This window comes from Pseudomyrmex gracilis, unplaced genomic scaffold (assembly GCF_002006095.1).
Source record: "Pseudomyrmex gracilis isolate BER0280 unplaced genomic scaffold, ASM200609v1 scaffold_82, whole genome shotgun sequence".
Lineage (NCBI taxonomy): Eukaryota > Metazoa > Arthropoda > Insecta > Hymenoptera > Formicidae > Pseudomyrmex > Pseudomyrmex gracilis.
In genome coordinates, this window is record NW_018020666.1 from 554,893 (window position 1) to 567,639 (window position 12,747).

Genomic DNA, 12,747 nt, shown 5'->3' on the forward strand with positions numbered 1-12,747 from the left:
TCATTTGTTGATGTCATTTGTCAATGACACGCAGATGGAATTCTTACACAAGTACGTGTTACCGCCGCGACAACTACATGGAAGCGCGAAACTCGCGAGTGCGCGTCCCGCGAGTTCATTCATCGTTTCGATCGACCAGCCATGCAAAATTGCTTCGTTACGGCCGGCCAGATCGAAGAGAGAAAGAGAGAGAGAGAGAGACAGAGAGAGTCTCTTCTCTCCGTTCGGGACTGTTTCCCTCTTTCCTTGACTCCTTTCCCTCTCATCCGGCTTTCACGACGATCGATGACGCAGCACACGTGGAGACGATGGCATTGTCAAATCCTACACAATTATCATAATTGCCACCAACTCCTCGGTGCCTTTGTCGGCAACGGGTTTTCACGGTAAAACGGCCAAGTCAAAGAATAGGCAACGAGGCTACCGTGACTTTTCGCATGTTGAAATACTCACAATCGCGATCTCTCTGCTCTTCTCTGATTGGACTCCCAAGAAAAAAGACGCGTGTGTTAAAAATATATTTTCATATATAATGAATATAAATACTTTTCATAGATTTTTCTTCTCTCGAGAAAGAAAAAAAAAGATTTTGTCTCGTGAACTTTAGATATTATTAGGTAAATAATAATAATATGAATAATTCCTCGGTTCGCCGCCGCGTCGTGCTTTACGCAGTTCGAAGGGTGGGAGAGGGGATATTTGAAGGATATTAAACTGCTCTCATATTTCCTCGACATTGTCACAGATTTTCTCCGGGTCGTCACAGTCGGCGAATCACGAATGTCCCGCGAGCGGCATCCGCGACACGTTCGTGTCGAGATGTCCATCCGACGTGTATAATAAAGTGAAAACGCACAAAAGGAGGATGGATGTCGCGATTATCGGCCAGGAAAGTGACAGCGGGATGCGGACAATACGGCGACGCGTCGGGGTAAGAAAATGCGTGGGCGGTTTCGTAATCGTGAATGGCATGGGAGTTCATAAAGGTGTCGTTCGCGTTCTGTGTGGTCACGTTTTAAGAGCGGCGACAATGGCGCTGGCCAATAAATTAGGACGCCACGAAAAAAGAGAGAGAGAGATGATTCTTGACGCACACGAGGAAACAGCGTGACGAGTCGCGAATGAAAAGCTACTCGTTTTTTCCCGATCCGGGAAAGAAGTCTGCGGTTGCGTCGATGAATGGAGCGACAAGTGGCCGCGATATTATATACGTGGAACGACTTGCTGTGCGCGTTAAGAAGATCTTTTACGCGAGAAATCGGACATTTTCGGGATGAAAGAGAAGCAATAATTCACGAAGTACTTGAGAAGCGAGATAAAATAGATATTTTCGCACGGTCTATATAGACGGAATATAAAACTTGTGAAAAAGCTTGTGTGTGCAATATCTTGAGAAGATTTCTCTCTCTCTCTCTCTCTCTCTCTCTCTCTCTCTCTCTCTCTTTCTTCGTCAATAAATTTTCTTGGCAATAAAAAGATGTAATGAGGATTATATATTACAGAACAAAATAATTAGGTTCTTTCTTCTAGAGAAAAAATATCACTATAATATTACAAAAATAAATATTACTCTATAATAATTAAATAAACATTACTATGATATTATAATATTATTAGTGGCAATATTTTCTTCCTCAAGCGCTAATAATTTTTTATATCTTCATATAAATCATATTAATTTTATTATTCCGACATTTCTTTCTCTTGCTCTCCGTTAACAGTCTAATTGTCATCAATAACAGGAAAGTAAATAAATCAGCAAAAGCGTTCGCCGCGGGTGGTGAACTTGCGCGATCGTCGTTCAGGGTGGTCCGCCGATTCTTCACATTGTAACATCGAAAATGTCACTGCCGGGACTGCTTGATTCGCGGTAAACGAAGAGTAAGGGGAGAAAGCCGTAATATCATCATTATATTACGTCACACAGATGCGCGGATCGGGGATCTCGAGACCAGCGTTTTTATATATTGCGGTTACGGCGCCATTGTGCGCCCCGGTGTCCACAAAAGGACCCACGAAGAACTCCCGCGGAGAGAAGGTCTGCGACGTATAGCAGGGTTACTGATTGGCCGCTTCCCCTGTCGACAGCTATGGTAATCTGTACGCACTTCCTGAATGTCTTCCCTTTCCGATTTCTGCTCCGTCACCTGCTGACGTCCGCAGGCGACACGTTTTTGCCGAATTTGAAGAAAAAACATCTCACGCGTGTCGCTAGATTCAAAGATTACCATCCCAGTTTTTGACAATAATACTTTGAAAAAACAAAATAATATGTAACCTTGTGTGGGTTTAAAAAAAAGAGTGTGTGTGTGTGTGTTGTGTGCAAATAAAAAAACTCAATTTCTATAAAACAAATTTCTATAAAAAAATTTTAGCAAGTAAAACATAACGAAAAGTATTATTTTTAATATAGTTCAATTTTTTTTATCATGTAATATTGCAAATGTGTGAACTTTGTCACGCTTTTAATGCAAATGAAAATATTGAACTTGCATAAATCGAATTAGTATAAATGGCTGTCAAGTGCGTCGACAAAAAAGTGATTTACGTAAAAGTGACGGTTATGTGCATACGATTATGTAATTCGATTTTTCTATAAAATTATGTAAGCGACAATACTTGTGCGCTTTGAATAATAATTGTTTTCGGAATTGTTGGCGAAGAAAATTGTTAACAATATCATGCTGGAACCAATAATAGTTTTGACAGCGCTTAATTGCTTTTTCATGTTCAGCTCCACAGTCACGACCTGTGTGTTATGGTAATCATTCATTCGAGAAATTCAGAGTCGTTTTCTCTCTTTCTTATGTAATTCCGAACGTTGTGTTAGGTGGCAATATCAGAGCCATCGTTGTTGCACTAGAAACAATGATGTTCAACGGAAGTCCGTTTTAAAGAAATCGAAGAGCGTCACTTTACAAATCCCCAAAGAGCTAAGAAAATCCGACGGCCACGTGAACGTCAGTAAGTCCAGTACAAACGGCAGTCGCGAACACAGAAACAAACAATGTCCGAGGAAAAAATCAAGGAAGAGATTGCAATATTTATTAGCGGAATATCGAAAGAAGAAAAACGACGGACAAGAAGCGTCATTTTCGTAAATTTTATTGTTTTATTAGTATTTTTTTCTTTCTCTCTTCTTGTAAGTTTCTTGTAAGTTACACACTTTGTGTATGCTTTTCATTGTGTTTGTTAAATCTTAGAAATGAATTCGACTCAAGAGAACTCAACGAAAAATCAAAAATGTCCGAGGCTTCTCAGACGATAAACGACGCGAAATCAACAGTCGTGATGGAGTTCTCGACAGTTCAAAAAGTTGTGCAAATCGTCGACGATTCCGATGTCAATTCATCGCGTGCACCTCTCAAGGATATCGTCATTCATAAAGATGCAGTGACCAAGAAATACGATCGCAGCACTGAGCGGAATTTCGAAACTAACGAAGCTGCAGTTGAAAATTCTCGTTAAATATTTAAAAATTTTGGCTTTTTATCAATTTTTTAATATATGATTTGCAAATACGGTGACAATAGAAATATGCATGATGTCTTGTTTAACAATTTCAATTGTCGAAGGAATTTAATTTCGTGTATCATACAAGATGTAACCGTGTTTGATGCGATCTTCTACCTCGCGGTCATTTGTTCGATTTTATGAAAACGAGAAACTCTACTGTCGTTCAATGTTTTTATTCCATTAACGCATTCCGTTTATTTATCTCCGATCCTTGAAAACAGACGCCATTGCCACCGGATCTTGTACAAATACGACGCTCGCTTTCGTTCGCCTTCGAGATCGCGTCGTTCTTTCTGCTCGAAGAGCAATTCGAATTATCGCAACTGTCCGAATGTTTGATCAGTCTGTCGCATATTGGCGAAGTCGTCCTGTTTTTCCTTCGCGAGCACCTATGCGCATCGCGGCAGGTTTCCGATACTCGATCGCACATTTTTCCCTTACGACACTTGCGATGTTCTTGTCGATTTTCGCGCTCGAAGTGCGAGACGTCCTTGAACTTTCGTCGCGGACAAACCGAAACCTCTTTCACACATCTCGAAGAATCATGTAGTTCTGCTCGTCGATGTTTCGAAACCGGTTTCCTACGTACACAACACTCGTCCGAGTCAATTTTTCTAAGGTCTCTCGAGAATCCCGGGAAACTAAATTAGAGAGAAAGGAAGCACACAATACGAAAAACTCTCAAACACACGAGATTACGCCGAAACAGCAGATCCTCAGATCTCGGCCGATTTTATTTGCAATCTGCGCGACTCGTAACGAGCTCTCGTACCATATCGAAAAAAGAGTGCACCAGATGCACGTTATGCAAGCGCTGTTGCATATAGTGATACAGTCCACCATTTCGCAAGTCGGCGGTGATTTCGCATCGCGCAGGAAGTGGGAAGTTCCGCGCGCTGTGTTCTACGACTTCATCTTAAATGTCCGATGTCTCGATCTTTTTGAATTCGAAATCAGAGAGACGAAACTTTCGAAGCGCGATCACAATTCTTGACAGCGACAAATGTGATGTTACGACATACATGACGGTGAGACGTGAAGTGTAAGAGGATCGATCGCGACTGACTGTCGATTGCAATCGAAAAGAAAATGGAACCTTGGAACCCAAATCTTTCGTCAGTTCGACGCGCGGAATCGTTCCGCGCACAATCGTTTATCATAATGAGCTAATCTCAGAAATGCTGGAGATCGTCGCATTGTGCAGCTGTGCTTGTCTCGCGTGTCTCTGGTGCGCTTTGGCTTTCGAAGTGTGAGTTTTGTTTATTTTTTTAATCGGCATTTTCTCTCTCGCACTCTTTTGCCGTGAATCTCACGCTTGCTCGTAAATTTGCAGAGCGAAGAACAAATACGGTTGCAGATGGTGTACTACGCTACGTAATCCTTGCGAGTGGCGGTGGACGAAGTGCAAATGTGTTGAACGCGTCTTTCGAAAAAATCAAACTCAAAGTTCACCGTGTAAAACTTCCTGTTTGTGTTCACGTTCACCTTGGTGAGAGGATTTTTATTTTATTGTGAGAATGTGAATTTGAATCCTTGGTGAGAGAATTTTTATTTTGTTGTGAGAGCATGTATTTGAATCAAGAATGTCAGAAAAATCTGCTCCAAATCTGAGAGCGAATTAATTCTACGTATGATTTTACATTCTTGCAAACAGTAGTCGACAATTTGTTTTTTCAAACTTATTTTTACATTTACATTTTTCCATTTTTATTTTTACATTTGTTATAAATTATCTTTTTGAGATCTTGAGTTTTGTTCTTTAACAGTGCCTGTCCGTCGTATAAGTTCGTATGTAAAGTGTGTCGTCGTGTAAAGCCGGAGTGTATCTGCGCGAAATTCTTTTGGCATAATGTGGCAGCGGATCAGTAAGTATTTTAATTAAGGTAGTTATCGCGCAACAGTCTCATTTTAAAGTTTAATTTTACGCTATAAAAAAGTATTTTCAAAAATATTCTCTCGATTTACATATCGTACGAATATTTCAGACTCTATTTTATCATTATGTCAGTAGAAATAAAAACGTAGTTTTATCATGCTCAACAACTTCGTTTATTCGCAATAATTTTTTCTCTTTTGCCAATGCGGCAAACTTTTATATAGTAGCGGTTGTCCACGCTTTGCTTCAAACGGCAATCTGGCACTTTCGCGCGCGTTTAACCAAATCTGTCAATTTGCTTAGCTGTCAAACGAAACTACTAAAATAGGTTTGTTTTTTTTCCTGAACTGGCTGCACTAGTTCACAGTCTATCTGTTTTTATCCATATTAGAAAAAAAAAGATAGACTAGTGCAGTCAGTTCAGAGAAAAAAAACAAACCTAATGACTTCTCCATTTCAATACAAAATTTGTTTTATTTTTCTGCACTGGCTGCACTAGTTCACAGTCTATAGGTTTGTTTTTTTTCCCGAACTGGCTGCATTAGTTCATAGTCTATCTTTTTTTTTTCTAATACGACAGAGGCAAGAAAATCACAAAAAACTGGTGTGTCAAAATCTAAGTACGTTGTGCAAAAAATGATATTATTGTCTCTGTTATCTGCCTATGTTTCACAAATTATTGCAATCTTTCGCGGCTTTCGACAACAAAGTCTAAATAGTTTTTTACATTTTTATATTTTATATATTTTATATTTTTATGCTTTTTTATTCGTATGTTGGTAATCTACCGCATTCTAGATTTTTTTTTTTTTTTTATCACTGTCGCAAGCATAGTTTGACAGCTAGAGTTTAAAATGTGCCTTTTTTTAATGGGTTCACGCATATACTACATGTAAAAAGTGTCAATCATTTATAATTGCATTTATCTCAATTTCAATCAAACATTTAGAAATTTCACGAGCGTTTACAAAGTCTTTCGCTTACCATGTTGTTTAGAAGAGTTAGCAAGTAATTGATTCTACGCGATAACTATCTTGAAAATTAAAGATAAAATCGATACGTGAACTATTGATAAAAACCTATTTCTTCATATTATTTTCTAGCAGTTATGCTAAATATCAGACAAATGTTTCATATAATTCTTTCTTGGACTCAAACTGGATTTGCCAAGAGACGTCTACATCATTGCCTGAACAGGTTCTTCGAGGACGCCAATTTCATAATAAAACAAAACAAACTAAGAAACAGCGACGTTCAATGCCGAAATCAATATTGCGGAAACAGTGCATTGAAAAAGAAACTCGAGATGTAAAATCATGTGATGTCTGCAAACACCGAATAAAGAAAAATCTGTGAATTTTATATACGCAATCAATGTAATTGCAATCTCCTGAGATTTCAATTTCTAAATGGTAATTTTAACGATAGATTAAACACAAGTTTTAAGCGCGAATTTTTTGAAGAGACACAGCGATAATTATTCACACATCAAAGATATTTTCTGCGAATCTCCACTACTTTCGCGCGGGATCGAAATTGATACTACATTGTTGCAATTGGGTCACGGCGGTCAAATTTCGTTACAGAAACCGTCAAGACGGACAGTTTGCATTCTCTCTACTTAAGTTCACGCACGTGCTCGGCGCTTGTCACGCACCTGAATATACTTTATACTATACTTACTACATGATGTTTGTGTGGTGGGGAACTTAGTTGTAGCCCAGACTTAAAGAAGAGAGGAATCGCTCCTCTTTGCTTCAAATAGATAGAGGTTCTGAAGAATCGCGGAAGATATTTCTTTAATTGTTGGGCTTTGTTGTGTCGCTTGGATTTTTTTCTCACAAACTCGACTGGGTGACTTTCAACTTTTGTGCAAAAAACAAGTAAGTGTCGCAAAACTTTTAATTGCTTCTTAAAATCTTTTTTTTTTCAAATAATTTAAAAAAAAAATATGAACAATTTTGCAAAACATAAAATTGTACGTTTATTTTTGAAATATGTATAAATTGTTAAATTATTTAATACAAACAAGTGTAAGATTAGTCCGTGACATATTCAGTTTATAATTCTTTGTTCTTCTATAGTAGAGCAGATTTTGAAGCAGGTTATAAAGAAAAAATCGATTTTATATTTAATTTTCGTTCAATAATCTTGAAACGATTTATCTAATCAAAGTGACCACAATAATGATTAATGTTATTCTTTTTTTCCAGAAGTAAAAATTATATATAGTTTTCATATTAATTAGAATTCAGTCTTCTTACATCTACTTTGTGTTTGTGCAATAATGTAACTCGCGCAAATTTTTTGATAGAAAACTACACACTATAAAGAGTTAACTGTTAATTTATTATTACGATGAACATTTCAACTTAATTTTTTTTCTCTTATCAAAAACAATGCAAATTCGAGCCGCTGAAAATATTTTTGTGTGAATGTCATTTTTGGAGAACAATCACTCGGTATTCAACGAGCCGATTGGCTTTCAAACAAAACCTGCGTGTTCGAAATTTGAAGATAATTCAAAAAACGAGGTCATGTGCGCGAAATTGTCGTTTACGTCACGCACACGCTCTTTTTTTATCTTTTCCACCTTGACAATTCTCTTTCTCGTTTATGTGTGTGTTAACTTCCGGACTCACCTTCGTTCGGCAACAACGTTAAACAAATATTTCGAAAAGTTAAACACCGTTTGTGTAGTGCCGAGTGCGAATCAAGGCTATCTATCGAGCAGCCACAGTAAATCGCGCTGCAAAACGCGTGTATGAGAAAATATCTGTCACACTTGCAAATTAATTAATATACAAAAATACATGAAAACGCAATTATCGCAAATCATAAAAATTATCGTAAAAAAATCAATAACATATATTCTTATTTCTTAATTGCACTAATTGCTACATTCTCTCTTCACAAAATTTTTGAGACTCATATGTACGTATACAGTCAGTCGTATAAGTCTACAATACATCCATCTCTAGCAGGAAAACTTAAAATAAGTTAAAGATATATGATGTTACAGGATTGTTTGTCTTTTTTAATTTATTCGCTTTTTTAATTTATTCCAAGTTGCAAACGTCTACGATAAACATCTTTAACATTTCTGCGTAAATTATCTATGCTCTTGCAAAAACGTACTGCCTGTATGATCAAAGTAATACTTACTTATAATAAGTAATATTAATACTCTCGAATATATTAAAATCTCTTTTGAATAGCGTTTTTATTATTCAAAATAATTATTATTTTAGCCATATTAGTAATAAATTTTTGTAAGAATGTACATAAATTTTTTATATTTATGAAATTCTGTTTATTGATATGTTTTTTTAAATAAATTTAGTAAATGCTGTTATTTTTTCTTGCAATATTTCTAAACCAATGACAAATATTTTAATAAGAACTACAAATCTTCATAGTTTTGTTAATATATTACAAATTTATTGTCATGTGTTATGTTGACTCTTGACTACATGTCTCTATCGGACATTTATCAGTTAGTAATCGGAATTTGAAACCAAATATTTGCCCGCTAATAGGAAAACCAAACTACGAAGAATTATGTAAATTTAATTTAATTATGTAATGTTATCTTCACTTGCGCTTGAAAAGTGTGATGTTAAAGTAAAAAAAATGTTAAACATGTAGTTTCGCACTGTCTAATGAATATCACATCCACAATTGAAAGAAACGATGCTGCTGATTTGTTAGAATAAAGACTGTAGTTAGCTACTATAGAAATCTGCTACTCTATAGAAATTGGTAACTGTAGCAGGTTTGTTGTTTTGTTATTCGTGTTTTACAAATCATTGCAAATTTTGTTCAGCAGCAATGCTAATGTAGAAACACAAATGTATGCAACGTTTTTAAAAAAAACAGCAAATACTTTAGATAATAGTTGTTCGGAATTTTCTTTTGTACATCAAATTCTACGATTTCCGTATACGCAGACGAGCGATACCAATTTTGATTGTTGTGTTGTTGTTTCAGAAGAGATCATGACGTTGTTACCGCCAACGCCAGCGCAACAGAAACGCATGAACGCGGAGCTCCCGTCTGATCCGGAAATAAGGAAGAATGATATCAGAGTGCTGCGACAATGGCTCTCCAAGCAGCCGCACTTGCCGAATCACATAGGTTCGATTTTTTTTTTGTTTCGTAAAAATCGTCATAAGTACGTCCGATCGGCTTTCAAAGACGATAAAGCCGTGGATAATCTCTCCGATGATTTGCAGACAATGACAAACTGGAAAGATTTCTCTACAACTGCAAGAACAACGTCGAGAGATGCAAATTGATCCTGGAACGATATTACACCGCTCGCACATCTCTGCCGGATTTTTTCGCTGTACGCGATCCGATGTCTCGGGACATTAAGGAGTCCTACGAAGTCGTGTAAATAAAAAAAATATTATGTTTGCTTTCGCAAATAAATCCCCACGAGGAAGCGTTAAATAATTCCAATGATAATGTTTTGCAACAAATTAGAAGTTGTGTTTACTACTGAGTTTTCTACGCAAATATTTCTCTGTTAGGAATTACTTCACCTTGCCAACGTTAACCGAGGAAGGATATCGCGTCACTATCGGCAGCCTAAATAACTTCAACTCCGACAAATTCTCGTTACAGGCACTAATCAGACGTATTCTAATGATACTCGACATTCGTCTGAAGGAGGAAGTCTGCTTGTCCAATATTATGGTTATAGATCTTAAGGTACAACACACAAGCGTAATTGTCTCAATTACTTCTTTTTTTCATGTTTTATTCGCGTCTCAATGTCACGTCACAGTTATTGACGACGAATATGTGCGCGACAAGGAATTTCTTGGCTTGTATTTTTCAAAATTTTTTTCCGAGAATTAAATTTATTAAATTCAAAGTTACTTAAAATTGACAATAAATTTAATTCTTAGAAAGACAATTTTTTTTAGAGAAGAAAAAAGATTGTTTTTCTGTTTTACGAGATGCAAACTGAGCATCGCGAATATAGATTTTCATGATTTTCACGATTGAATTTAATTCGAATTACACAAAGTGTATTGATTTACAAAAAAAAAAAAAAATATTTCGCAGCTCTCGCTAGCTTTATTTATTTCTCTCACGTAATTAAATGTATTAACGTTATTGGTAAATAACATTGAACGACATCCATTGCCTCGCCCAAGGAGCGAGAGATTGCAAGTTTTTTAATAATCTTATAATACCAGGATGACCCGAACTTATATACGTTCATACGTTGTGAAAAGAAGATATATACGAAGGATAAGATATAGAACCGCAGGGGAGATGAAACATGGAAGGGAAAGTTGCACTTAAGCGCTGAGCACATCGAGAGCACTCTCACCTAGTTACGCCGCTGTGTTAGTTTAAAAGTACACGAAACTGCGCGAGGCTAACAAAGTTTTATAAAACTAGTCGCAAAAAAAGATGAAATAAGATTATCAAGGAAAATGCTTCTTTATTGTTTCTTTTTTTCTGTGTGTATATGTGTGTATTTTCACTTTAAGAGATAACGCGGCGATTATTTATAGTTCTTCTAACATTAATTTCGAGGAAAGTTTTTATATATGATGTTTTAGAATGTCAGTCCAGCACATTTAGCAAAAGTCTCTCCGACATTATCCACTGTGAGACAAGCGTTGCTGGCGATACAAGATTGCATGCCCTTCCGATTGCACAGGGTTCACTTTCTTCACACGCCGTCTTACATCATCACTTTCATCAACTTGTTTTTGCCGATTTTAAAACAAAAATTACCTCAAAAGGTAAGAGGCGAGAATCTCGATAGAGCTTAAAAAATGAAAAAAAAAAAACGAGAACACATATGTTTTATGTTTGCAGTTTAATTTTCACAATGGCGGCGGCGAGGAACTATACGCGTACATGGACAAAGAAATTCTGCCCAACGAGTGGGGTGGCAAAGCGGGGACTATTAAGGAACTCAATGGTAAATGCACTGTTTTTGGTTTACGTTTTAAGAGAAATAAAATAAATTATTCGTAAGATGAAATTATGAGAATGCAGAATTCTCACGATATTTCAATTTTATAAATAAATCGAATTTATCGTATTCCCAAACGCAGACGCGTGGCAAGAGAAACTCGAGAAGAACAGAGATTGGTTCTTGCACGATGAGAAATTAAGTCGCACGAACGAGACGGCTCGTTTGCCGGAATTGAAGTCCTATTTTCTGAAAGACTTGGAAGGACTGCAGGGTTCATTCCGAAAACTGAACATAGATTAACAATTTCTTCGAGATCATATTCTTGAGCGAATAAAATGAATTTATTAATTTTCAATAATGTTATCTCTCATACTTCACTTTATGTTATGACAATTGTCTATTTTATTATATACAACATTTTTTACTACAAAATAATAATAATAATAATAATAATAATAATAACAATAATTATTGTAGATATAATAACAATAACTATTGTAGATATTATGAGCTTTGTTTTTATAAATTTTATTAAATTTTATTGAATATTATTAATAATAATAACGTATAAATTTGTAACGATTCTCGTGATTACGACAATAAATCTTTGGTAATTAATAAACTTTGTTTTCTAACAATTAATTTGTCATTCAGTGATCGAACGAGTTTTTGTTTGTTCGTTATTTTATGATATTAGTCTCAAGATAGCGCCACATAGTAGTTTTACGCTTTCGACGCGTTGCAATGTTATCTTTGTATCTTTATCTAATGAGCATCGGCCAATAATACGTTATAAAACTTAAATAAAATATTTATATATTTAAAAGCTACTCTGTTTAAATGGAGCAATGAAACTGTTTACATATTTTGTTATTAGCACAAAAATACGACACATGTTTAGTTGTGGCGATGCAGTTTCTCACCAATCTACATAAAAATACAATAAAATTACAAGAAATACGATTTGATATAAAATTCATCCAGCGAATCAAGTTACGTCGCATGTGTAAAACATTAATAAACGAAAGTTTCATTTTTAACACGACCTTGATTTACCGGCGATTTACGAGAAGAGATAATGCATAATACGAAACGGAATTGCGCAATTATTCGTAAAAACTATAATTTGTCGCAATATCAAATATAAAACATCTGAAAAAGTTGCGCTCCATGCGGTTTGCATGACCCAGATGCGGTTATCGATGTAATAGTGGCTGTCTAATCGCCTTGTGTTAGTCTGGCGGCCAAATCAATTTATTCCGGCTTGCCGATTTTATGCAACGTAACGGAGAGATCGTAAAACGCGTTTATGCTTCTGCGTATTGATGTTATCGATAGGTCGACGGGCAGAAGTGCGAGTTTTCAGATGCGGATCGACAGCGAATTTTGTTACTTCTTCCACGAAGCG

At 36.2% G+C, this 12,747-nt stretch overlaps 1 protein-coding gene across 5 annotated transcripts; it reads left to right on the forward strand.

Moving 5' to 3' along the window:
- Positions 1–676: 676 nt before the first annotated feature.
- LOC109855164 (alpha-tocopherol transfer protein-like) lies at positions 677–11,781 on the forward strand. 5 transcript variants are annotated; one of them, XM_020429057.1, is made up of 11 exons: positions 4,676–4,765; positions 4,850–5,005; positions 5,283–5,381; positions 6,496–6,804; positions 6,979–7,275; positions 9,383–9,529; positions 9,628–9,787; positions 9,928–10,108; positions 10,975–11,160; positions 11,237–11,342; positions 11,479–11,781. In XM_020429057.1, exons 6-11 carry the CDS (start codon positions 9,391–9,393, stop codon positions 11,637–11,639), a joined length of 933 nt encoding a protein of 310 aa, XP_020284646.1. In that variant the 5' UTR covers positions 4,676–4,765; positions 4,850–5,005; positions 5,283–5,381; positions 6,496–6,804; positions 6,979–7,275; positions 9,383–9,390; the 3' UTR covers positions 11,640–11,781. The 5 variants fall into 5 exon arrangements, with proteins under 5 accessions (XP_020284648.1, XP_020284646.1, XP_020284647.1 ...); XM_020429058.1 differs by having other exon boundaries at positions 6,499–6,804; XM_020429056.1 differs by lacking the exons at positions 6,496–6,804; positions 6,979–7,275.
- The last annotated feature ends 966 nt before the right edge of the window (positions 11,782–12,747 follow it).

Coding starts and splice junctions, on each gene's coding strand:
- LOC109855164 (XM_020429056.1), top strand. Junction 10,109..10,974: donor TTATGGTTATAGATCTTAAG/GTACAACACACA, acceptor ATGATGTTTTAG/AATGTCAGTCCAGCACATTT. Junction 11,343..11,478: donor GACTATTAAGGAACTCAATG/GTAAATGCACTG, acceptor TCCCAAACGCAG/ACGCGTGGCAAGAGAAACTC.